The 23,842-nt window shown below is 50.5% G+C and overlaps 1 protein-coding gene and 1 long non-coding RNA gene across 2 annotated transcripts; one reads left to right on the top strand and one right to left on the bottom strand.

The window, feature by feature from the left end:
• Positions 1 to 1,375: 1,375 nt before the first annotated feature.
• LOC132681804 (uncharacterized) lies at positions 1,376 to 6,625 on the bottom strand. Its single transcript, XR_009611249.2, has 3 exons — positions 6,402 to 6,625; positions 2,973 to 3,130; positions 1,376 to 2,075 (listed from the first exon to the last, which is right to left on the bottom strand). It is a non-coding gene; the product is annotated as an uncharacterized LOC132681804 (long non-coding RNA).
• LAMP1 (lysosome associated membrane protein 1) lies at positions 5,764 to 23,066 on the top strand. Its single transcript, XM_060636633.2, has 9 exons — positions 5,764 to 6,014; positions 10,987 to 11,108; positions 12,931 to 13,150; positions 13,277 to 13,435; positions 19,791 to 19,978; positions 20,517 to 20,642; positions 21,397 to 21,463; positions 21,533 to 21,703; positions 22,111 to 23,066. The coding sequence occupies exons 1-9, from the start codon at positions 5,963 to 5,965 to the stop codon at positions 22,248 to 22,250; spliced, it is 1,245 nt and encodes a 414-aa protein (XP_060492616.1). The 5' UTR covers positions 5,764 to 5,962; the 3' UTR covers positions 22,251 to 23,066.
• Positions 23,067 to 23,842: the final 776 nt, after the last annotated feature.

Raw genomic sequence — 23,842 nt, 5'->3', positions numbered from 1 at the left:
CACTTTTAAATAAATAACCCATGAGTCAAAACCCACAAGGAAAATTAGAAGATATTTTGAATGAATAGGAAAATACAACATATAAAAGTGTACAAAATACTGCTAAAGAGATGCCTACGGGGAAATTGACGGCTTCAAATGCTTCCATTAGAAAGAGGAGAGGTTTGGGGCGCCTGGGTGGCTCAGTCGGTTAAGCGGCCTACTTCAGCTCAGGTCACGATCTTGCCGTCCGTGAGTTCGAGCCCCGCGTCGGGCTCTGGGCTGATGGCTCAGAGCCTGGAGCCTGCTTCCGATTCTGTGTCTCCCTCTCTCTCTGCTCCTCCCCCGTTCATGCTCTGTCTCTCTCGGTCTCAAAAATAAATAAAAAACGTTAAAAAAAAAAATTAAAAAAAAAAAAAAAAGAAAGAGGAGAGGTTTAAATACAGTGATGTAAGCATCTACCTTCAAAAGCCAGAAACAGAAGAGCAACTTAAAACCAAAGTAAATAGATGGAAGGAAATAGTACAAGTAGACATCAAAGAAATGGAAAATGGACAGAGGAATCAATAAAATCCAAAGCGGTTTGTTCATTTGAGAAGGCCAACAGAATGGAAGAGCCTTTAGCTGGACCAGTTAAAGACAGAGGTTAACAAATGTTATTATCAACACCAGCAATGAAGGGGCATGGTGACAGATCCTAGGGAGAACGTCTCAGGTCGGTTTATGCCAGTGAATTCTACAACTTAGACGGCACAGCCAAATGCCATGAAATTCACAAATTATCCAAGTGGACACAGGAAGAAACAGAATAATGGAATTTATAGTTTAAAATCTTTCCACAAAGAAAACCCCAGGAACAGAGAGTCTACTGGTGAATTCTATTAAACCTTCAAGGAAGAAGTAACACCAATCTTACACAGCCTTTCAAAAACCAGGAGAGAATACCTCACACCTATTTTTGAGTCCAGCATTACCCCAATACAAAAACCTGACAAGAAACTTATAGACCAAATATTAGCAATTTGAGTCCAGCAATATATAAAATCAATACACCAAAACCTAGTGTAATTTTCCTCAGAAGTAGAAGGTTGATTGAACATTTGAAAATCTAAGAAGAAATAAAAATATATAATCATCTCAATAGAAGAAGCATTTGATGAAGTTTAACACTGTTGATTTAAAAAACAACACCTAGCAAACTAGGAATAGAAACGAACTTCCTCACATTTACTAGAGATTTAAGTTAACATTACGTTACATGGCAACAGACTGCAAGCTTTGGCCTGGAGGCTGGGACGAGACTGGGGTGGAGGTCTTAGCCACTGCACCAAGACAGGAAAAAGAAAGAAAACTCATAGAGATGGGAGGGAGTTAGTAGTCTTTATTCACACGACATGATCATGGGGGTAGAACGAATCAAATCTACAAAACTGCTACCAGAGCTAATGAGCCAATTTAGCAAAGTCACAAGAGGTCGCTAAACAAAGGTCAACCGTATTTCTTTCCACATTCTAGCAACAACCAGAGAATGAAATTTAAAAGTACAGCCCCATTCACAGTAGCACCCAGAAATGTGTGGGATACAGAGAGAGAGATTACAGATTATGCACAAAGACATGTCCCCTGAAAATGAAAATAATTTAAAGGAGAGTAAAACAAATGAAGAGCCGCATCCGGTTGTTAACGCGTCCACTTTCTCCAAGGTGATAAGTACACTCGATGCCCGCCAAAATCCTTTATAGAAAATGGCAAACTCCTTTTAGAATGCCTACGAAATTCAAAGAGTCAACGCAACTTGTAACAGAACAGCTGGAGACCTTACTCTCCCGAACTCTGCCAGATCTTTTGTGAAGCTAGAGACGGAGGCACCGTGGCGTCCGTGCAGATGAACCGAACGCATCAGGAAATGCCACGGCATGCCCACCTGTATGCAACCACGTCACTTTCAACAAAGATGCCAACGTAACTTAATGGCTCAGAAAAGTCTTTTTATCAAATAGCTGTCATATATGGGGGGGCGGGGGAGGAATGAACACTGATTTTTATCTCACACCTTGATCGTAGGCCCAATTGTAGAAGTTAAAACCATGAAACATCTAGAAGAAAACACAGGAGAAAATCATTAAGATGTTGGGAAATACAGAGATTTCTTAGAACACAAAAAACATGAAGCCTGAAGGAAATACTGACCATTTAGATTTTAATTAAATTTAAAGCTTACTTTTTGAAAGATACTATTAAGAAATATAATAGCAAGCCACATAATGGGAGAAAATATTTACAACACGTCGAAGTATTTCTATCCAGACTATATTAAAAAACAAACAAACACTTAGAACTCAAAAGCAATAAATCATTTTAACAAATTAGGACAAGGTTTGAACAGACACTAACCAAAGAAGATGGGTGAGTGGTTATGAGGCACATGGAAGGAACTTTCATGGCAATAGCCCCCAGGAAAATGCAAACTAGTCACAATTAGTGACAATGATGCGGCTATCCTGATTGCTTTTAATTGGGAAGGCTGGTAATATCAAGCGTTGATAAGGATGTTACTGTTGATGTGAATATAGAATAGTGCCACTGCTTTGGAAAAGTATTCAACCGTTTCTTTTTAAACACAGACTCCCTTATGACCCAGCTTTTCCATTCTGAGGGATTTACCCAGGAGAAAGGAAAGTATCTGCCCAATGACACGGTTTTGAACAGTCATCACACTTTATTCGTAACAACACTGTCTTTCAGCAGGTGAATGGGTAAACAGGTGTCGTGCAGTGGAATCCACCCCATCCCCTCTGAGCAGGTCATGGGGTAACATGTGTTGAAGTATCTTTGTGTTGCTTTCAGTTCCCGTTCTGTCTTCCACCATTAGTAAAAGGCTCTGGTTAGCCACATCTCATTTCTCAAACTAGCACAGGCCCTAGTTAGCACCACCCCAGACCCCAGCGTCCAGACAGCAACAGGTGAGTATGTCACTGGGAACATGAGCATACCTGAACTTTCACAATTACTCCCTGCTCCAAATGACTTGGAACTGTTTTGAGTTAATCTGCTTTCCAAGGAAGTAAACGTTTTGGTTCTTTTTTATGAGAGTTCCTTTTTCATAGCTCTCTAAAAGGAAGACTGCCTTGGTTTAAGTACTTCAAGGAATCTGTGGAAAGGAAGTTGTCAGAGATGTACACAAGACACGTATAGATGTTCTCAATGGCATGATTTATTTTGAGAGAGAAAATGAACAGGTGGGGAGGGGCAGAGAGAGAGGGAAAGAGAGAGTCCCAAGCAGGCTCTGTGCTGTCAGCATGGAGCCCGATTCGGGGCTCGAACTCATGAACCGTGAGATCATGACCTGAGCCAAAATCAAGAGTCAGACACTTAATTGACTGAGCCATCTAATGCACCTCAATGGCATTATTTTTCTAAATAACTTATTTTATTTTAGAGAGCACATGCACACGTGCGACCGGGGAAGAGGGGCAAAGGACGAGAATCTTGATCTCAGCACCCTGGGATCATGACCTGAGCTGAAATCAAGAGTTGGACACTCAGCCAACTGAGCCACCCAGGCACTACTCGTGGCATTATTTTAAACACCAAGAAAGTAAAGGCAGTCTAAGTGCCTTAAAGGAAAGGACTGATTTTCACAAGTGCTGGGTGAGAGGGGGTCTCGATTCTTTCTCCACGCAATAGCACACATTTCACTTGAAAGCTTATGGTTTTCTATTTTTCTGGCATGTTATTCATTCACTTATTCTGTAAACTTACAGTCTTACACTTTTCAACCACGATTTACTTGCCTTTTGTATAATTAATAAACCAAAAGTAAAAGTTCTTGCTGTAAACGGGCAAGAGAAGTGGGAAAGAGAAGTGAAAAATCTTGTCCCCAGGTAGTAAAGCACAGGAGGTGGCACAGACCCAGCTCTCATTGTGAGCAGCCCCGCAGAAAGCGCCTCCTCCTTGCAGGCCCAGTGCTGGGAAACCTTACTATTCTGCAAGTGACTGCCAGCCAGTTCGTGGGCAAAGAAAAAACGATGGAGAACTTGAGTGAAACAGAAATACAAGCAAATGCTCCAGCTGATGTGACCAGGCAATAGAAAATGCTATGCCCTTTAACGGTCGCTGGCGGGGTATAAACTGCTAATATGTACTACACACCATTGCTTTTTACCTAGTAAATTTGTTCTGTTTATTTCAGTGACTATCCATCTCATGTGTCTTTTTTTTTTTTTTTAATGTTTGTTTATTTTTGAGAGACAGAGACAGCGTGAGCAGGGGAGAGGCAGAGGGAGAGAGGGAGACACAGAATCGGAAGCAGGTTCCAGGCTTCAAGCTGTCAGCACAGAGCCCAACGCGGGGCTTGAACTCACAGACCGTGAGATCACGACCTGAGCGGAAGGCAGACACTTAGCCAGCTGAGCCACCCAGACACCCCTCGTGTCTTACAACACATGGCAGCTCCAGCCTCACTAGGTTCATCCTCACGTTCCCCTTATTTGTAAGTTCTTCCACAGTGCAAAACCTGCAAAGCATCTACTTAATGTGTTTAACACCCTTAAAACAGAGTATTTTAAGAACTGCTAACTCCTACCCCTGCAAACATTAATAAAAGGAAACCTTGTTTAGAATGGAGGCCGGGTCGGGAGGGGACTGCCTGGGGGAAACACGCATGCCCAGCCACTGTCCTCAAGTGCAGATCTAACAGGAAGTCTGATTATATGTTAGAAACTGAGAGGAAGGGAAGCTGGACAGAAATGACAAGGAAGAACACAAAATTTACGAAAAGCAAACAAACATTAAGAACTAAGGCGGGAAAGCCACCAGAATCAATGACTGTTCGGAAGAGTGACCGGCAGTAATCAACACACCTGCACTGAAGAGGCTCCAGGAACATTCCAGAGGTGGTGAGTTGGGGAGATCTCAGTGAAGCCACAGGACCGGAGAGGAAGGAAGGAGCTGGGAAACTGGGTGTCTGAGTAACTGTACCAGCCAAGGTGGGGGGAGGTAAAGGGAGGGGTGCCAGAGCTCCAGAAGGCAGTGAAAGACAAGAGCCAGGGAGCCTTTAGGCAACCAGGGAAAGGTGCCTTTACACTCAGGCAATAAGGAGCAAGGCAGAAAGGTATTTCCGGAAGGTTCTAGAAGCACAAAGACTCGGATTTCCTTTGCTGTGGCACGCCGGGATATAAGCAACACCAGCGTTTCCGAACGTTCTAGATAAATGGTGCCCCCCTCCACGCCCCGTTCCGACACATCCTTCAGGAGGGCGTCACAGCTGGCAATCACTGTATAACCTCTGAACCCCATTCCTCCAAGATTTCGTCTAGCCCTAAGTTCCGCACTCTGAGTTGTTTACAAAAACGGGTTTTGGTTTGTTTCAAACGTGAGCTGTGACATTCGGTACACGTGTTCCACCCCTCCCCACCCTTGTCCCCCCACTTCAGCCTCCTCAAGCGTCAGTCGACCAGAGGAGCCCCGCGGCCAGAGTGCCCCACGCCACGAGAGAGGAGCACGTTAGCATCGCGGTCCTTGAGGAAACCCGCAGCCAGCGCGGGCCTCCCTGCGTTCTCCGGGGTGACCGTCGTCGCCTCCGTCGGCGGACGCCTCGCCGGCGGCGGAAGCGGGTAGCTGCCTCCCCACGCGCTCGCGGCGCGCACTTTCGGCTTCAAGTGGCCCAGAGGCCGGGGTGCGCGTCACGTGGCGCCACGGTCACGTGCCCACAGGTCACGTGCGAGGCCGGTTCCAACCCAGGGGAAGACGCCGTGCCCTCTCGCTCTCGCGAGATCCGCGGGGATCACGTGACGGTGCGGGCGCGGCGCGGCCTCACGTGACGGGCGCCGCCGGCCGAAGGGTCTCCTTCCTGCCGCGGGCGCCGCAGCGGCCCGGCCTCTGGACCCCGGGACCCTCCCCCGCCCTCACGCCGGCCCCCGGCCCGCCCGCGGCCCAACCGCCCTCGACCCGCTCGGCTCCGGCCTCGGCAGCCCTCGCGCCCATGGCGGCCCTCGGCGGCGCCCGGCGGCGGCCTCTGTTCCTGCTGCTGCTCGGTGAGGGGCCAGGGACGCCGGGGCAGGGAGGGGGGCCGTGGGTTGGGGTCCCCGGGGACGCGGGGCGGGGGCACCCGGCGGCCGCGGACGATGCGGGGCGGAGCCGGGTGGGGGGGTAGCGGGCCCGCGAGTCGTCCCCGCCCCGGCGGAGGTCGCCACTTGGGGGCCGGCCTGGAGCCCTTTGGCCGCTGCCTGAGGAGTTGGGTCGAGATGTCAGCTGAGGGCCACCGAGCTCGTTCTCCGGGTGTTAGGGTGGAACTAAGTGGCTTGTGGGTTTCGGGACGGCTGTGGTTTAGCCACGGAAGACCGAGTGAAGCTGTGCAGCCCGAGGCGGCGGTACCTGCGTGGTCCCTCTGTCCCCCGCCCCCCGGGGGATACGGCTCCTACCGAGGAGGGAGGAGGGCGGCGTGTTGGTCCGGACGCTCAGAATACGTCTTTTGTGCTTTAACTTTGCCCTTCTGGGACGGCTGCGAGTGCTGTCCCCTGCGCTGCTTTGCTGTGAACTTCAGGTTCGGGTGACATTTGGGAGCTCCCGCAGCGGGTACAGTGCGAGGTCGGCGGCCCCAAGCCGCGGCCGCACAATGGCAGTATTGTTTTCTAGCGAGTGGTCGGTCGTCAGGAGCGCTGCCTCCGTTCCCGAGTCAAAGCGCGGGACCCCATCAGTGCGGATCTCAGAGCGGTCGGCGGGCGCTCGGTGTGCGATTGACTGAGTTTTGTTCTGGTTTTCTGGTCTCATGAGAAAGAGGAATGTGCGCCGTCTCCTAAATCTGCGCAGATGCCCTTGGTGAACCTGTCTGCGGTGCCACACCCTTTCACCCCGCTCCCAGTTAACACGGGAAGATCATCCGAAAGGCAGAGTTTGAAATATCCGGAAGACAATTCCCGGAGCTCACGCGAGCTCACACGATGTGGATGCACGTTACAGTACACACCTGCCCGTGGGTTCTGGAAATAGGTCTTCTTCTACTGTAAATTGTGCACCTGTGAATGGGTGGATTTGGGTGTCACCTGTTTGCCTGTTGTGTAAAGTGAGTTCTCTGAGCTGCATGAATAGCCACCAGGCGTGACCTTATTCCCTCGGTACACCCTAAGCTGCCCTCCCTGGCAGTGTAGCTACAAGAGGAGTTGGTGGAACAGGTTTGGCGGTGTCGGCCGGCAGCGTGTTCGGTATTAGAAGAGCTCGCCCTCAAAGGGAAGAGAAACCTCTTTAGTTCCCTGCGGGGCTGTAGCTGGGCGTATTGTACGTGTCGTTAACTTTCTAATCCCTATTCCACTCTATCTTTCTAAGTTTTATGTTCAGTTAAAATCCAACTTTTAGGAAAGGCGTATTAATTTGGATTTAGGTCTTTTTAAAATGATGTTTATTTTGATGTATAATTTTACCAAAAAGCATGTTTTCTGAAAGCATATTTCAAACTTGGAAATTACTAAATCCTCCTTCATTAATAATTAGACATTTCTTAAAGCTGCTTTTGTGTTTGAATACTTGGTAGAAAGCATAGACCAGGGTGAACTGAAACCGTCTGACACTTGAGATGAAGTGTCATTGCGTAATGGGACTCTTTAAACCACTGGTGTCAACTAGATGATTTCCTTCCCCTTACTCAAGTTAACATGACTGTTGATTGTGGAAGTTTGTTAGCTCCTCGGGTTGGTGACCAAATTCTTAATGGTGTTTGAGACCAAAATGTTCGAGGCCTGTGATTTTGAACTTCTTTTGTTAGACACGTCCCAGGCAGTGTCCGTTCTCCCTTCTCTCTGCATCTGCGGGACGTGACTACATGCATGCGTGGCGTGAGCTTTCACTGGAACGTCATTCCAGTCGTGCTGTGATGATGTTTCCACCTTGGGCCTCACACGTAGTAAGTGCTCGGCACTTACCTAGACTCTGTTCTGTAGCACTGGTCCCTAACCACACGTCCATGTCTGTGCTTTAGAAGTGTCCGTGCTCATGGCCTTCCCCTCCAGGCTGTGATTCGGAGTGTGGGAAGGAACCTTGGTCTTCTTTACGTGCTTCCTTTAGTCATAGGTGGTTATGTGTCACTGATTAAAAAGAAAAATACTGGATTTAAAAGAATCAAGTAATGACAAACTAGGACGTATTTCTTCTAAAAAGTTTAACGAAGAAATGTATTCACTTGTTCCTTTGGATGGCAGCTTCTTTTATTTCAAAAATGAGCATTTTGTCATTTGAAACGTATCCACTCACTCAGCAAGTTTTGGCACTCAGTTCCCGATTGCTCAGCACTCCGTAGCTGTGTGACCTTAAGCAAGTTAGGTCCCTGTCCCTTAGTCTCCACAGCTGTGAAAGGGAATCGCAGTAGCGTTTTCCTGTTAAGGTTGCCACCATAGTTGAATTAGCTGCAAAGTGCTTGGCGCAGGTCCTGGCACGTAACACGTGCATAACAAGTGCTTTTTAAGTGACATAACTTATTTGACATTTTCCGTCAGGTTCTGAGGGTTTAGTGACGAACTCGATGGGTGAGGTCTATATGGCTCTGTTTAAATACTGTCAGTGAGCATTAAAGCCAGTGCTATTGCCCTGTACTGTGTGCTGCGTGTGCACTGGCTCCTTTGATACACCCATGACCCCGAGGGGTCAGCACGCTTGTTCTGGTCCGTGGGCGCATAAACCGAGGGCAGCAACTGCTGCCGGCCCCAGGTCACACAGCTAGTGAGTGGCGGAGTCTGCAACAGAACCAGACTCGCTTCCCACAGCTGTACTTGTGTCAGAAGGGGATTCCTACCGGTGAGGGTACCTTGAAGGAATAGGCTGAAGTTACTCATTTATGTGGTCCCCGGAGAAATGGTGGAGTCTGCACCTGTGTGCTGGATGGACCGCCACAGGCCAGGGAGCAAGCTTGTTAGAGGGCCACAGACAGCTTCTGACAGCATGCATAAGTTTCTCCTGTAAGTGTGCGATCTGATGCTCCCAGAGACGTTTTTCTCTGGACTAAAATTTGGCTTCTGGGGATAAGTTTCTTGTTTTAGTAATTGAAAGTTTCTGGCCCCTCCAGAATAATTGTGGATATCTAGTGTTGGTAAAACTTACTTTAAATTTGCTTTTGTAATACTTGTTTTACTTTGAAAGCTCATACTCAGCATATTTACTAAGTGAAAACGTTCTGTGACTGAAAAGTTATTTAACGTGAAATAGTTTCCAATGAAGTGCTTGGAGTTAGTAAAAGGGTGTTAATGACTTAAGGAACTAACTTCTGGAAAGGCAGCTTGGTTAGAACTGCTGTGTGTGTGCTCCTGTGAGAGGCAGCCACCTGCCCTGTCTGTGGCATGCGTGGTCACACAGTAACTCCGGCAGCCAGGCCAGAACCACGGCCACGTGAGGGCATCTCAGGCCTGAGAGAGCCCTGGCGGCAGGGTGGGGGGGTGGGGGCGGGTGGCAGCCATGCGCTCGTGGTCTGGGTCAGCGTCCCTCACACACTTGCTTCTGCCCACCGAGCCTGCTTCCACCTTGCTGGCCTCTCTGAACCGCTGGTGCCCTTAACCCATCCCTCTCCAAAGGCACGGGGATGATTTCTCTGTTTTTAAAATCCTTTACTGAGTTAAAAACAAGCTGTGGAATTTTCTCTAGGTTTTACAATGGAAATTCATTTATCGGAGTTGCCTTTAGTGTAACCTGAGTTTTCAGGGGCATAGGTTAAGAATTTCCAAAACAGACAAAAACTGCACAGGTTTCTTGTTTGCCATAGGTTGCTGCTTTTTCCTGCAGCAGCTTCTCTGTGAACCTAGATTTTGGTGTTTCCCGTACCAGAAGAATACGGGAAGGTATGTGGGGTTTCTGGCTACTTTTTGCTTTATGCTTGAATAGTAGTTGGCTTTAAAGATTTTATTTTGTGAAAGTCGCAAGAGTGTAATAAACTGGGTTTGTTAGGGTCATTTATTGGGGGCAGGGATTTTAGAATGAAAAGTTAATCGAGTGTGTACTGAGTGTCTTCAAAATGTTCCTGTGTCACATGTATGCCTGGAGTGGTTGGAGTGTCGGGAAAAGGTGTGCAGGGACTGGCAGGCATGTCACTGGAGGGAGGGCATGTCACTTCTGACCCCCACGGCACCCAGTGCTGGCAGACTAGTTCTTGGTTTCAGAACTAGTGAAAGCACCCATTTTTGTTGCAAGAACAGTGTACTAACATGTGGCTTGGGAAAATTACCTACTGCTCTACCACAGTGTTCGGATGACATTCGCTGCTAAACCCATCAGAGCTATAGGACATCAAGAAGCCAGAGATGGCTCTGGCCCTGAGAACTTGAAGAGGAAATCGCTAGCCACCATCACTGTTGAGCTGGAGGGACCCATGAGAGCTTCATTCTGTCCCTTCCTTCGGGGATGTGGCAGCCCTGCCTAGATGAGTTGACTGATGGCCTGACGTGCAGCCAAGTCTAGGTTCAGTTGAATCACTGGTTTTTAAGGATGTTTCTGAAACTTGGTGAAGGACTCGGATCTGTGAGTCTGTGGCTTTTCTTGCCACACCACCAGTCCATGAGAAGTAACAAGAGATCTAACTTTAAATAGTTTAGGACCACAGCAAAAGATTCCCCAGTTCTCCCATGGGCTTCTGCGGAAGATCGGTATTCAGGTTGAGTTGTGCCTCCGGGACCCTGGTACATCTTCCAGAGACCCTCTGAGGACTGAGTGCAGAGCAGCATGTGCCTAGGTTGACCCGGAAATTGACATGTGACCTCCCTGTCAGTACCCTGACATCAGGCATTAAAGAGCTGTTGGTCAGGTGGGCAGACTAACTAGTGGGTTTAGAGTTAACATTTCCAGGATCCTATCTAGGAGGGACAGGAAAGACAGCCCAGCTGAACCCAGCCTCGGTAACCCACATCTCGATCTTGTAAGCAGCACAGTAGTATTTCCTAATAAAGTCCATTATTGCCACAGCTAGAGACCACAGAAGCGCCCAGTTGTATTTTCAAAACCTTGTTTGGATATTTCTGTCTTTCCTGGAGTTAGCAGGCCTCCTACATGGCACGGCGGCCACGTTTGTGGTGACGGACGGCAATGGGACGGCTTGCATCATGGCCAACTTCTCTGCTGCCTTCGTGACCAGCTATGATACCAGGAACGGTCCTACGGTAGGAAGCACCAGGGTCCTTCATGCAGGGTGTGGTGTGTGTGAAGATGTTTGTTATTATCATTTCAAATAAACGTTTGAGAAATGACCTCACCGTAGCACAGTTCCCCTGTGCCATAGTAGTATCCTCCTCCGCTCATCAGTAGCCTATGCTACTGTATATACTGAAGGTGCAGTCAGATATGTAAACCATTTTATGCCCTGCTCTTGCTGTTCTATGAATTTTTTTTAATGTTTATTTATTTGGGGGAGAGAGAGGGGAGGGGGCATGCAAGCAGGGGAGGGGCAGACAGACAGCAGGACAGAGGATCTGAAGCAGGCTCCAGGCTGTCAGCACAGAGCCCAATGCGGGGCTCGAACCCACAGACTGTGAGATCATGACCTGAGCCGAAGTCAGACGCTCAACGGACTGAGCCACCCAGGCGCCCCCTGCTTTAACGGTTTTATGTGCGTGTAATCCCCATTTTCCTCACGATTACTTTTTGTGATCACAGTGCAGTGTTCTCTTATGTTGATCAGCCTGTGTTGGAGCCTCTGCTGTTTTCTGTTTTCTGATGTACTTTCGTGCTCAGGGCACAGCGGTGTGAATATACTTTTCCTGATATGTTGAATTTGCTTTGGATAAACCACTAGGCTCCAGGAATTGCATATAAACAGCTGAGCAATGCTGCAGGCTGTACTCGTCCAAAATGCCCCTCATTGTTTTCTTAAAATAACTTGCACTTCTACGGGATGAAAGGGTTTTTTGAATTTATTAGATTCCTAACAAGTAAGCTGCATCTGTATTTCTTTGTCAGTTACCCACTAGTGGACATCATGCTTCTTTTTCACATTTACTCCTGTATGTATCTCTAAACCAAATTTTGTTTTTAGTTCTTTGTTGAAACCACCATTTTTCCTTGACCACCTCACAGGGCAGTGGTGGGGCCCCTGGACTTTGTGCCAGGTGCTCAGGCCCCATCTGGCCTCCACGTAAACATGGTCACATTCCAGACCAGAGAGAAACGGGCAGGCTCCGTCCCGCAGGAGTGTCTCAAGTTACAGAGACTTGTCCAAACACTTTTGTTGTCCTTGCTACATTACTTGTTTTGTGTTTGGATTTTTAAAATATCATTTGGACGTATATTATGTTACACAGATGGGATTGCCCACTGCTGTTATGTGCCTTACTCTTCTCCACCGTATTGGTCTCTGTCACCTCGCAGAGTTCTGTCGTCTCAGGAGCAGCTTATCCGCGGCTCACTTAGCCGGTCCTGCTCGTTTCCAGGGTCACCTGGTGGTTCTGTAGTTTTGTCTGTAATGGTAAATTCAAACAGTTCTGCAGCAAACATCTTTTTCTCTGTTTAAAGAGACTTTAAGTGCAGTCGACACCCGATGTTACATTAGCTTTAGGTGTGCAATTTAGGATTTGACAAGTTTGTTCCTTATGCTGACTACACATGTAGCTCCTGTGGGTCCCATGAAGAGACATACTCTTTAAACATTTTTATAGCACACGAGTAGTGATGGTTTTCTCAAATATAAATACATAGCTCACTTGAAGGCCAATATGAATTATTTCAGTTAACCAAGATCACTTTTGTTTAAAAATGCTACAAATTAAAATTATGTTAATTGTCCGCTTTGTCTTACACTTGAATTATTTCTCAGTCTGTACTGACACATAATCCTGACTTTACTATGTTTTTATCGATGTCAGAGGTGAATGTGCTCACTGCAGCCTCTGAGGTGCACTGATGTCCCTCTTCCTGAAGGTCTTCCTTGGTGCATCTGAATCACTTTAGTGGCTTGCGTTCTGACTGGGTGTGTGTCCTTTGTTCTAGAATGTGACCTTCGACCTACCACCTGATGCAGCAGTGTTAAACAGCAGCAGCTCCTGTGGTAAAGAGAACGCGTCTGCCCCCAGTCTCGTGATTGCTTTTGGAAGAGGACATAGACTGACCCTCAATTTCACAAGAAATGCAACCCGTTATAGTGTTCAGCTGATGGGTTTTATTTATAACTTGTCTGACACACAGATTTTCCCCAACGCAAGCTCCAAGGGTAAGAACCCAAACCGACCAGTTACAGAGTTAAGAAAATCAGGTTGGAGAGGGCCTAAAATTTTAACTAAGTACTTCACGTAGTTAAAAATTGATTTTTTTTTTTTTTTTTTTTTTTTAAATACAGAAATCAAGACTGTGGAGTCTGCCACTGACATCAGGGCAGACATAAATAAAAAATACAGATGTGTGAGCAACAACCAGATCCACATGCGCAACGTCACTGTCACGCTCCATGATGCCACCATCCAGGCGTACCTTGCCAGCAGTAGCTTTAGCAAGGAAGGTAGGACGCTGCCTGTGGCCCTGGTGCCCAGGCCCAGCTCAGTGCGTGCAAGCGTGGCTGTGAGCCTGTGCCTGAGGAAGATGTGTGTGAGTAAGCATTTGTGCAGTGGGGGACTGGGTGCAACTCACACCTTTGAACTGCCCACCAAACATGTTTTTCTCTTGAGAGGAGGTGATCTCTTTAGGTGAGGTAGGACAAACACTGATTTTAAAAGGGAAAAGCAGTTGAAACTCTCTGTGTCTTCCTTTATTGGGAAGCTAATGAGGTCAGGGTCACAGAATCTTCCAGTTCAAGCCAGCTGTCTTTTCACCAAGACCTAGGCTTACCTCTGTCCAGCTTGACGGGCCCGGGGGTGGATGGCAGAAGGACCTGAATGCCTTTCTGGGCAGGTTGGCTGGGGGGGGGGGGGGGCGGGGGGGCGGGGGTTGGTCATGACTCCTCAGGGAGGCACCTGCCAGCTCAGCTCCACTGGTGGGCTCTGGGGTCTGACAGACAGGGCTCCAGACCCCTCCTAGCTCTGTGGTCTTGGGTAAGGTAGTCAGTCTCTTGTCTCCTCCCCTTGTAGAGTAAAAATAATAGTCTGTTTTAGGAGGATCTTAGAGTTAAAAAGGAAATTTATACGTGGTGTTTATGTCAGTGCCTGGCTGAGAGTAAATACTGAGGAGTGTTATCGTTCAATTAGGACTGAAGAAAGTTCTCTTCCCCAGTCCTGCCAGTCAGCTCACAGATCACTGTTATTTTCTAGAAGGGTGAGGGGCTTGGTTGTCTTAGAGAACTTGCCTGTCCTTTTCGGTGTTTAGCCGTGCTTTTGTGAGCCTTCAATTTCAGCGGCCCCAGCAGTGTGGCTGGAACACTCAGGTGACTGCTGGCTGCGTGGCTGATTTGCTCTGAGTTACTGGTGCTGGTGGGCCCAGTGGGCCGGCCGGGCCTCTGTGCGGTTGGGTACAGCCCTCCTGAGAGGCATTCGTGCCCTCCGCAAGGCCCTGTGCAGCCCACCTCCGCTTCTGTATAGCCAGGAAGCTAAATGTGGTTTTTCCGTGCTTATCAGTTTAAGGTTCAAAGGAGTCGAACATTTCACAACACATGAAAATTACATGAAAGTCAAGCTTCAGTGTCCATAACTAAAGTTTCCTTGGAACATAGCCTCATTTATTCGTATACCTGTTTCTATGGCTGCTTTTGCATTCACACTGGCAGAGCCGGGTGTGCACAGACACCAGACAGCCACAAAGTCTAGAACGTTTGCTGTCTGTAACTGGGAAGACACAACCAGCAGCAATACACAGGGCACAAAGGCAGGTATGTGTGAGCTGAAGCAGCTCTGGAGGAGACCGGTGGGACCAGCCCTCTCTAGTACCCCCCTTGTGTGGCAAGCTGTGTGTGTGTGTGTGCACACGCACACGTGCACAGGCCCAGGTGTGCACGCTAGCACCCACCTCCCCGAGTGGGGGAGGGACTGCGGGGGGTGGGGAAGTTACAGCCACGCTAAGTGCTTCAGCAGCTGACACTCACAGGTATGAGTCTCCAAGCAGCTGGGTTTCGTCCCCAGCAGAACACCTCAGTCTTCTCCCTCTGGCCTCGAGCAGAAGGGAAGAGCAAAAACTGTCAGAGGCATTGGGAAATGATAGTGCAGTGACCTCACTACCATCTAGGCCTCAGGGTGGCTGTAGAGGATAGCTCTTCACTTTCATGACTTGTTTTCTGCTGCTTGGAAAGCTTCTGAGCACAGAGATGGGCCTGTCCTGTCTGACCTCTCTGAGCGGTGTGGTGCCCAGAACAGGGCTCCAGCTTCTGGCCTAAGATCAGATTGTGACAGTACAGAAATGCTAATCTTTTTTAAGGTTTATCACTTTTTTAAAATAGTGTTTACCTTTTGGAAGAGGTTTAGGTTCACGGAGTTCCCCAACCCCCATCCCCACGCGCACACAGCCCCTCACCGTCAGCTCCCCACGCGCACACAGCCCCTCACCGTTAGCTCCCCACGCATTGCTTTCCTAGTGGAGGAATGTCTGTGTGTGACTCCACGGGGGAAAGATGCATTCAGTGAAGCGGTCCCTACACCTGAGTCCCAGCCACCGACCCCCATCCTCAGAGGCTCCCGCCCCAGCCCCTACACAGTCACCTGGGGGCTTGGCCTTCTGCCCTGGTGGTGGGTCACTCTGAGCCTGCTATGGGCAGTCACCTGTTGTGTCCTGTGAGTTGTTGGTCCGAAGCTTGGTCACTAAGCTCACCCTTAGTCCCCACCTCCTCTTGTGTTCGTGGTTGTCCCTCTCATCAAAGCTTGCTTTCATGTTATGTTAAATCTGCCTCTACGGATACGTCTGTGCTTTGGAAAGGAATCTTGCGGCTTTTTAAAGACACTAGGGCACTCTCAGGAAATCTGGGAAGAGGAGGGATAAGAGGTGTCCTGGAGTTACACAGAATATCGTGTACAAGTTGGCACATCCCTGTGGCAGGCTGGAGGGTGTGGTGAGGTCACGGCATGTCTGCGTAGTGTTCCCTGGACAGGAAGGAGTCCTCATAGGGCTTTTGGGATCCTGTCACTATCAGGTAACATCATCTGTAATTCCTCTGATCAGTCTTTACTTGGAGTGATAAGAAATGAAGTCTGCAAAAAACAAATCCATGCCCCAAGCTCCAGGGACTGTTCCCCACTCCCTCTACCCTGCCACAAATGTGTACACACCACCCACCCCACCCCCTGTGACTTCTTATTTCGTGGGATGTGGTCTTCCAGTGGCCTAGGTCCAGGCCCAGTGATTGGGGGAGTTCTCAGAGCAACCACGTGGGCAGGGAGGGGCTCCAGAATGGGCTTTCGCTCTGTGAGCAGGAGCCAAGCTGTCCCCAGAAATACTTCAGCAGACCCTGAACAGCACCAGTGTGAGCTGTGTGGGTCCACTCACACATGGATGTTTCCAGTAAACGCAGTACAAAACTGTAAATGTCTTCTTGTGATTGTTTTTTTCTGCCTTCACTGTAAGAATACATGATATGTGTTAATAGACTGTGTTACTGCTAAGGCTTCTGGTCAGCAGTGGAGTTTTAATAATTAAGGTTTTGGGGAGTCCAAAGTTAACATGGATTTTCATCCATGGGGGTCAGCGTTGTTGAAGGGTCAGCTGGAGTTGCTGACGTGACCTGAGCTGTGCTCGAAGCCCAGCTGTGCACTTTGACTCAACCAGCTGTGATCTTGGGGTCTGGTCTGTAGAGAGCCCCCCAGCCTGCCAGCGGCTTGCTACGTCCACTTTTGTCTGTTGTGCTGTTTCTGACACGGTTTGCAATCAGAGGGACCCGTGTATCCCCCTCCAAGCAGGAGATTTGTTGTAACTGGGCACACATGCTACATGGCAGCATCATTCACATTTAAAATTCTTGGTTTCTGTTAATATTGAGCCATTTGTTTTTTTTTAATCTCCTTTTGTGCTAATTTCATTCCTCTGGTTCTTAGGTACTTTTTTTTTTTTCTGGGTCACTTAAATTGAAAGCTTCAGAGAAAAGGTTCCCTGTCAAATACATTAAGTATATTTTATATTCTTGTAGTCTGTTCTAGTCGTAGATTGACAATAAAGAACTGTTAAACACATTTTCAGAAATAGGTAAATTTTTGGCCACAAATGCCCCTGGAAAGTCAGAATGAGCTGCGGGGGTTGGCGCAGGCTTCTGTGGCCTCGCTCTTCTGTGCTGTCGTGGGGCCTTGGTTCCCCGTACCCCTACCCGTGCACTACCCTGAGAAACACCAGGTACTGACACATCAGAGCTTCTGAGAAAGCACAAGGCCAGGCTGCTGGAGTTGGCTTCCCGTTTGGTTGACGAAGGCAGGTTCCGAGGACAGCCTCTCCCCAAGGTCTGTGAGGGGCATGTGGTCATCTCCATGGAGCGGGCTGGGCACAGCCATCCCCAGAGGCTGAGGTGGAGCTGGTGAGCATGTCCACGCTGTGTCCCCGGGAATTGGATTTCCAGCCCCAGGCCCACACAGACACCTGACTTTGATGGCTTGGCAGAGGATTCGTATTTATTCGTCTTTGTGCCTTCAAGATTTGATGTGTGGGCACTTATGGCTGCCTCTGTGACCGTTAGAAGTTCAAAATAGGAACTTTTTAGTATGGCTGGTCCCAAGCTTGCTTTCCACCCAGTTTGGCAACATTTCTCCCTTAGGAACAACGGCCAGGGTAGCTTCAAGTAAAGGAAAGGAGTAAAGTAAAGGAGTGTTAATGCCACTCTCCTCGCACTCCGTTGGAGACTCCTTGTAACTGTAGCACGCAGGCTCCTCAGGCTGGTTGCTGGCAGATTCTTTGGGGGCCTCCAGAAGCTTCTGAAAATCCTGAGGAGGGGAGCCTTGGTGGGACACGCAGCCTGCGCTCTCCTGGGGTCCCCGGTCTTCCCAGGGCTGATTACACACGGGTCGCACTGAGCACACTTGAGTGCATCCTCCGTGTGCTTTCCTCGCTGCAGCGTCTGCCTGGGGGACAGGTTGCACAGGGTGGGGCTCTCTGTCTGCATTTGGGAAGGGAGGGAAGGGGGCGGGCACTCGTCCTTACGCTTGACTGTACCATTTGTGCTCCCAGGTGGACACTTCGCAGCCTGCCTTATGAGAACAGCAGGTCGTGTGTGCAGGTGCTCGTCACTCTCCCCATGCATGCCGCATGCCCATCTAGGCTGGGATTTGGAAGCCACCTTGTGTTGATGTGGTTTTGCACATTTAATGAGGTCCTGTTCTGTAACAGCTTGGAAAGCAGTGGTGAGGCTGTTCTTAAAGGTGTGGCTATGGCGTCAGCCTACAGCCCCAGGGAGGAGGCGGGTAGTGTGGCCAGCACACCCCGGGTGGGGACCTCTCAGGCAGCTGTCCCTCCACCAAGAGCCCAGAGGCACACCCACACTATCGTGCCTTTTTTCCATTTTTACCTTCTGTCTAGAAAAGCATTTGACTGTGTGTGATTGCGCTGTGTGAAGGCACACTGGGTGAGTGAACTTCCCAGAGGTGTGGCATCACTTCCATGTCACAGCCCTGCAGGGTGACCTTTCCCATCTCTCCCCTGCCCCCCCCCCCCGCCCCCCAGGAGGAAATGGTGGCAAAGTTTCCTTTTAAAGTGGAGCAAGTTCCGGCAGCTTCCCCGTGGGCTCCACATCCATGGCACTGGGTATGGTGGGCCAGCTCCCACGGCCCAGGCTAGCTGAAGTGGGGAGAGGTGGGAGTTGGACAGAAGTCGTGTGAATGCTGATCATCCACAGGAACAGGGCAGTAAGACAGAGGGCTTAACTTGGGGATGATGGTCTCCTGGAGGTGCTGTGGGTCCGGGTGTTTTAGGATGTTACGTGGGAGGCAGGTGTGTGTTCTGTATGCATCTGAGGGAGTGTTCATTTCTCTCTCTTGGTTCAGTCTGCCTTGATTTTGAATGTAAATTTTTGTTCTAAGCAATCATAGTAGGTCAAGTTCTGAGAGACGGAGACACTTAAACTCCTGGGCATGTCCTCTGGGGGCACTGTGTGCCCTCTCCCCTCCCCCCTCCCGTGTGCCCCCCTTCACTCCCCCTACTCCCCTGTGCTCCCCCCATGTGCCCTCTCCCCCCCCCCCCCCCGCCACTATGTCCTCCTGCCAAGGCCTGTCCTGCCCCAACTTCCCTCACTCCTAGATTGTCATCCCTTTCTTAGGAATTTTCACTCACACTTCCTGGGCCTTCTGTCTCCAGGAGGGTGCAGGTGCCTGTACCACCCCCCTTGCTCTGAATAGCTCAGAGCAGCTGGCTCACTGGACCTGGGTGGTCTCAGCTCCAGTCTTGTCCTGCAGGGACTGCCCCCTGACACTCATCCCTGTAAAGGCCTCCTGGGCTTCTCTCCCACGAGCACCTTGCTGATGGCACTAGCTTTGTCCTGGTGTGTGCGTGCGTGTGTGTGTGTGTGTCTCGCCTGCATCTGTGGGACCTCCAGCACCATGCCTAGTGTGCAGCCTCACAGAGGGTCTTGAATTGTTGCCGTTTGAAGTGGTGTGTAGCTGACTGTCCCAGCAGCAGGTGATGGGGTTCAGGTTGTGTTTACTTCAGTAGAAAGGTTTGTCCTGCAGAAGGGGACAGCTCTGTGAAGGCAGCATTGCCCGGAGGCTGAGCTGGAGGACACTCCAGGCAGAGTCGCAGTATGGTGGCAGGAGTGGGGATGGCCCTGTGGGACAGCAGGCCGTTGCCCCATAGTTCCGGAGGGGGGCTGGCATGCACTGTCCTCAGACAGGCCGAGAGATCCCGTTCTGCGGGTGTGGCCAGCTGAGAGACTGCTGGGGTTCACGGTGAGCCTGGGGTGGCCGAAGCTTCCGGTGGGTGGCCCTGAGGAACTAGGACTTTGCCTCCTTTCCCACTTGTCCCTCCAGAGACGCGCTGTGAGCAAGATGGGCCTTTCCCGACAACCGCACCGCCACCGCCTCCCCGCCCTTCACCATCCCCCACGCCAGAGAGCCCCTCCGTGCACAAGTACAACGTGAGCGGCGCCAACGGGACCTGCCTGCTGGCCAGCATGGGGCTACAGCTGAACGTCACCTACAGCAAGAGGGACAACACGGTAGGTTCGGCCCTGGGGACCCATCTCAGTGCGTCAGGGCGCTGGTGCATGTGCACACCTCTCATAAATCTGAGAGAGCGGGTTGTGGGGCCTGTCCTGTAATCAGCTTCTTGGCGCACACAGCCAGGCTGCTGTCTTCTGTATGGCCCGTGTCATTGGGACTTGCTCTACTGGACGAGTTTATCGGCCCCTAAGAGACTGTTAAATTCTGCTTAAACTTTTACCACCACAATTTTTGTGTTCATTGTTATGCTTTTCCTTTGTCCCTGCTGGTGATGGGGGCTGTGGGCTGTGACAGGGAAGGTGCTTGTGGTGGGAGTGTAATGTCCTCGTGAAAGTAGCAACCAGGAGGAGCAGGGAAGATGGTTCTGGAACCGGAAGTCTGCACTTTGGGTGTTTTCCTCCTCCTGGTTTTGGTTAAAATGATAGAAGCCTTGAAGTTCTCATTTTGAGGTCACTTTGGCTTTTCCAGAGCGTGGAGGACCCGAAATGGGGCGCGAAAAGGAACTTAGGTAACATGTCTGCTTTTCCTCCTCAGACCGTCAGCGGACTGTTCAGCATCGACCCAAGCAACACGAGCGCCACGGGAAGCTGTGGCGCCCAGCTGGTGACCCTGGATCTCCGGAGCAGCCGCATCCACTCCTTGCTCTTCCAGTTTGGAATGGTGAGGGTTCGTGCCCGCGCCACCTCGCGCCACAGCCCACATCTGGCCATGGCTTCCCGCCATCAGCTCCCACACACTATGCCCCAGCCCCACGGAGAATCAGTGAAGGTGCCAGAACCCACGGCTTTGCCCCAGTGAGGACGACGGAGTCTGTTTTCCCCACCTGCCTCTTCCATCAGTGCTTTGGACCCTCAGTCCCCCATTTTCGTTAAGGACACCTCCGTTGGTTTCCTTTATGCAGCAGGTGTCAGGGGGTACCTGCGGCGTGCCCACCATCGCTGTCTGTGCCCCACTGTGCTCAGCCCAGCCTCCGCCTCGGGCACTGCCCTCAGCCCTTCTTCCAGGGGCGACATCCTGGGTCCTGGGTCCTCTCTTCTTGTCCCCATCTGGGAAGCATAGAAATGCCCTCTGCCAGTGTTTATGATGCTGCAGATTAACAGTCTGGTTTCTCCTGATAAAATTTACATTAACGTTCCTAAAGTGCCAACGTTTGGAAAAAGTTTGATTTTTTAGAACATGGCTCCTTCAGTCCCTATTTTAACAGAGTCTGATTGTGTAAAAAGGTCTAGGAGGACAAGTCAGCATCTGTGTTCTCGGGATTTATGCGATGCCTTCTATTACAGACTGCGTGTTCCACGGCCTCTTGCTGAAGCTAGAATTGCAGGAGTCAGATTTACTACCAGATGATTCTTTAGGTTTGATGATAAACATGTGAGTTTGGCAAGTGGTTAAGAATTATTTTCTTCTCTTTAAGGACCCAAATACTAGCCAGTTTTTCCTGCAAGGAATCCAGTTGAATATGACTGTCCCTGACGCCAGAGGTAAGGCCCCCACATCTCACTTGCCCGTGCAGGAGTTCCAGAGCACTCACTCTCAATGTGCCTTTGCAGACCCCACCTTCCAGGCGGACAACAGCTCTTTGAGGGCACTGCAGGCCACCATCGGGAATTCATACAAGTGTAACGCCGAGGAGCGCGTGGAGGTCACGGAGGCCTTTTCTGTCAATATATTCAAAGTGTGGGTCCAGGCTTTCCAGGTGCAAGGTGACAAGTTTGGGTCTGGTGAGTAGCATTGGGGGAGACTGCACGGGGTCTGCAGACTGCAGTTCTATTTGGATATTTAATCATTTCTGGGTTGCAAGGACAGTTAATGGGGGTGGGGGTCCCCTTTCCCAGTCTCAGAGATTTTTAGAGCAAACTCCCTTTCCCGCATCACCTTGCCTTTGGAAGACCCAGCAGCTCACAGAAGCGAACCCAAGGCGCCATTTGCTCAAAGGTAGTCGTTTCATGGGATGGCACCTGTCCTCCCGAGCCGTGAAGGCAGGAGGTGGGGTGTTGTGTCCGGAGGTCCTGTGTCCAAGCAGTAATTGATTAGAACCGAGCCAGGCTGGGGGGAGGGGGGGAAAGCCCGTGTGAGGTCTCGTGGGGACTGTGGCCGCGAGCATGGCCCCCTGCCCCATGTCTCCTAGTGGAGGAGTGCCAGCTGGATGAGAACAGCATGCTGATCCCCATTGCCGTGGGCGGCGCCCTGGCGGGGCTGGTCCTCATCGTCCTCATTGCCTACCTCATCGGCAGGAAGAGGAGCCACGCGGGCTACCAGACGATCTAGCAGGGCCGCGACAGCTCGGGCCGGCCACCACCTCCGGGCCTCCGCTTGTCCCCTGAGCTTAGGTTGGCGTGGAGGGCGGCACGCTTTCTTGCAAACTGATTTTCAAATCTGCTTTATCCGATGTGAAGTTCATCTTGCAACATTTACTATGCACAAGAGTATTGAAATGACGGTGTTAATTTTGCTAACTGGGTTAAATATTTTGCTAATGGTTAAAACGTTAATATTTACCAAAGTAGAACTTTCAGGTGGGAGGGAGGAGTGCTTCCCTACATGGGCACTGGCTCCACTATTACTTGGCTCTTTAAGATTCTGCTGTTGGCTTCTTCGTTCCTGACTGAGGTTGAAGCCTCGCCAAGGTGGGGTGCTCCCTGGTCTTAGGGCTGAAGAGGGCTGGCTACTTGTTAGGCTTGTGCTTCAGAAGATCTAGAAACAGAAGTACTCCAAAAGGTGAAAATCTGGAACGCTTAAATGAAGCTTTAGAAGCCAGGACGGGCCCGGCCCCCGCGGCGCACAGCTCGGTACTAGGCCACCGGCGCCCCTGCGGCATCGGGCCCTTCTGTCCTCTCCGCGCTCTGCCACTCAAGAGCTGGCACTTTTTTAAAATAGATAAATGGGTGTTATTTTTATTTACCTTTTTGTAAAGTGACTTTCAGTCTTCTGTTTGAGGTTCGGGGTGATCCTGTTCTGCACTCGTGTAAATACTGGGTGTCATGCTCTGCGCTACCCGCTTGCCACTCGGGTGGCTGTGCACGGACGACCCTTCATGTCACGCGTTGCTGTAACAAATGCTAATAAAACATCTCTTTCTTTCTCTGTCTGGACTCTGTGCTTCTGTCCGCTCTCGCCAGAGGTCTCAGTGGTACTCACGGTAGGCGGCAGGCGTGTCACCCAGCGTTTGAGAGAGCTGGTGTCGCGGTAGGTCGTCTGGGTGGTAACTTGGAGGACTGACAGGAGTTGTATCTGGAGGTAGGTCCTCAGTGGTGACCAAACAGCCCCCGCGAGTGGGAGGAGGGCCGTGGGGGCTCCCCTGTGGGCACTGATCTGGAGCCTCGTGGCCCCACCGCAAAGCACAGGCGGCCAGCAGAGCGCTCAGAGCTTTCAGAGCACGAGCTGGGCCTCAGGTTTATTGTCCTCTTTGCTTTTTAAGCAAAGACCTGTGCCTTTCGGGGATCTGTGCACCTTGCTGGTGAGGTTGAAGCCAGCCAGCCTGCCTGCCGGGAGCCCTGAGGCCCGGGTGTCCCCGACACTCCCACCTGGAGCTGCTGGCCAAGGAGCGCGGCTTGGGGCCCCACGGCCGGTGTGTGTCCGGCCTCGCTGGGCACCCGCCACCCCCACACCAGTGACTCCGCACTTGACTGCCCTGTGGGGGCAGGCTCGGGGACTCCCCAAGCTCTGGCAACCCGCCCATGCCACCACTTCCTCCTGATGAGAGCATCTGTGTGGGAAGTTCGGTCCCAGGCCAGCACCCTCTGGGACCATGGGGGAAGGGAGGCGCCTCCGCAGCTGGGCTAGAAGGAGTTGCCCAGGCGCCTTGAGGGGTACCAGCCGCTGCCCACGGTGTTCAAGAGGTGACACTGTTCTAGGCCCCC

The sequence above is a fragment of the Panthera onca genome, chromosome A1 (genome assembly GCF_046562875.1).
Source record: "Panthera onca isolate mPanOnc1 chromosome A1, mPanOnc1 haplotype 2, whole genome shotgun sequence".
NCBI lineage: Eukaryota > Metazoa > Chordata > Mammalia > Carnivora > Felidae > Panthera > Panthera onca.
Note: the sequence above shows the minus strand (reverse complement) of the source record. Positions and strands in the feature narration are given on the sequence as shown.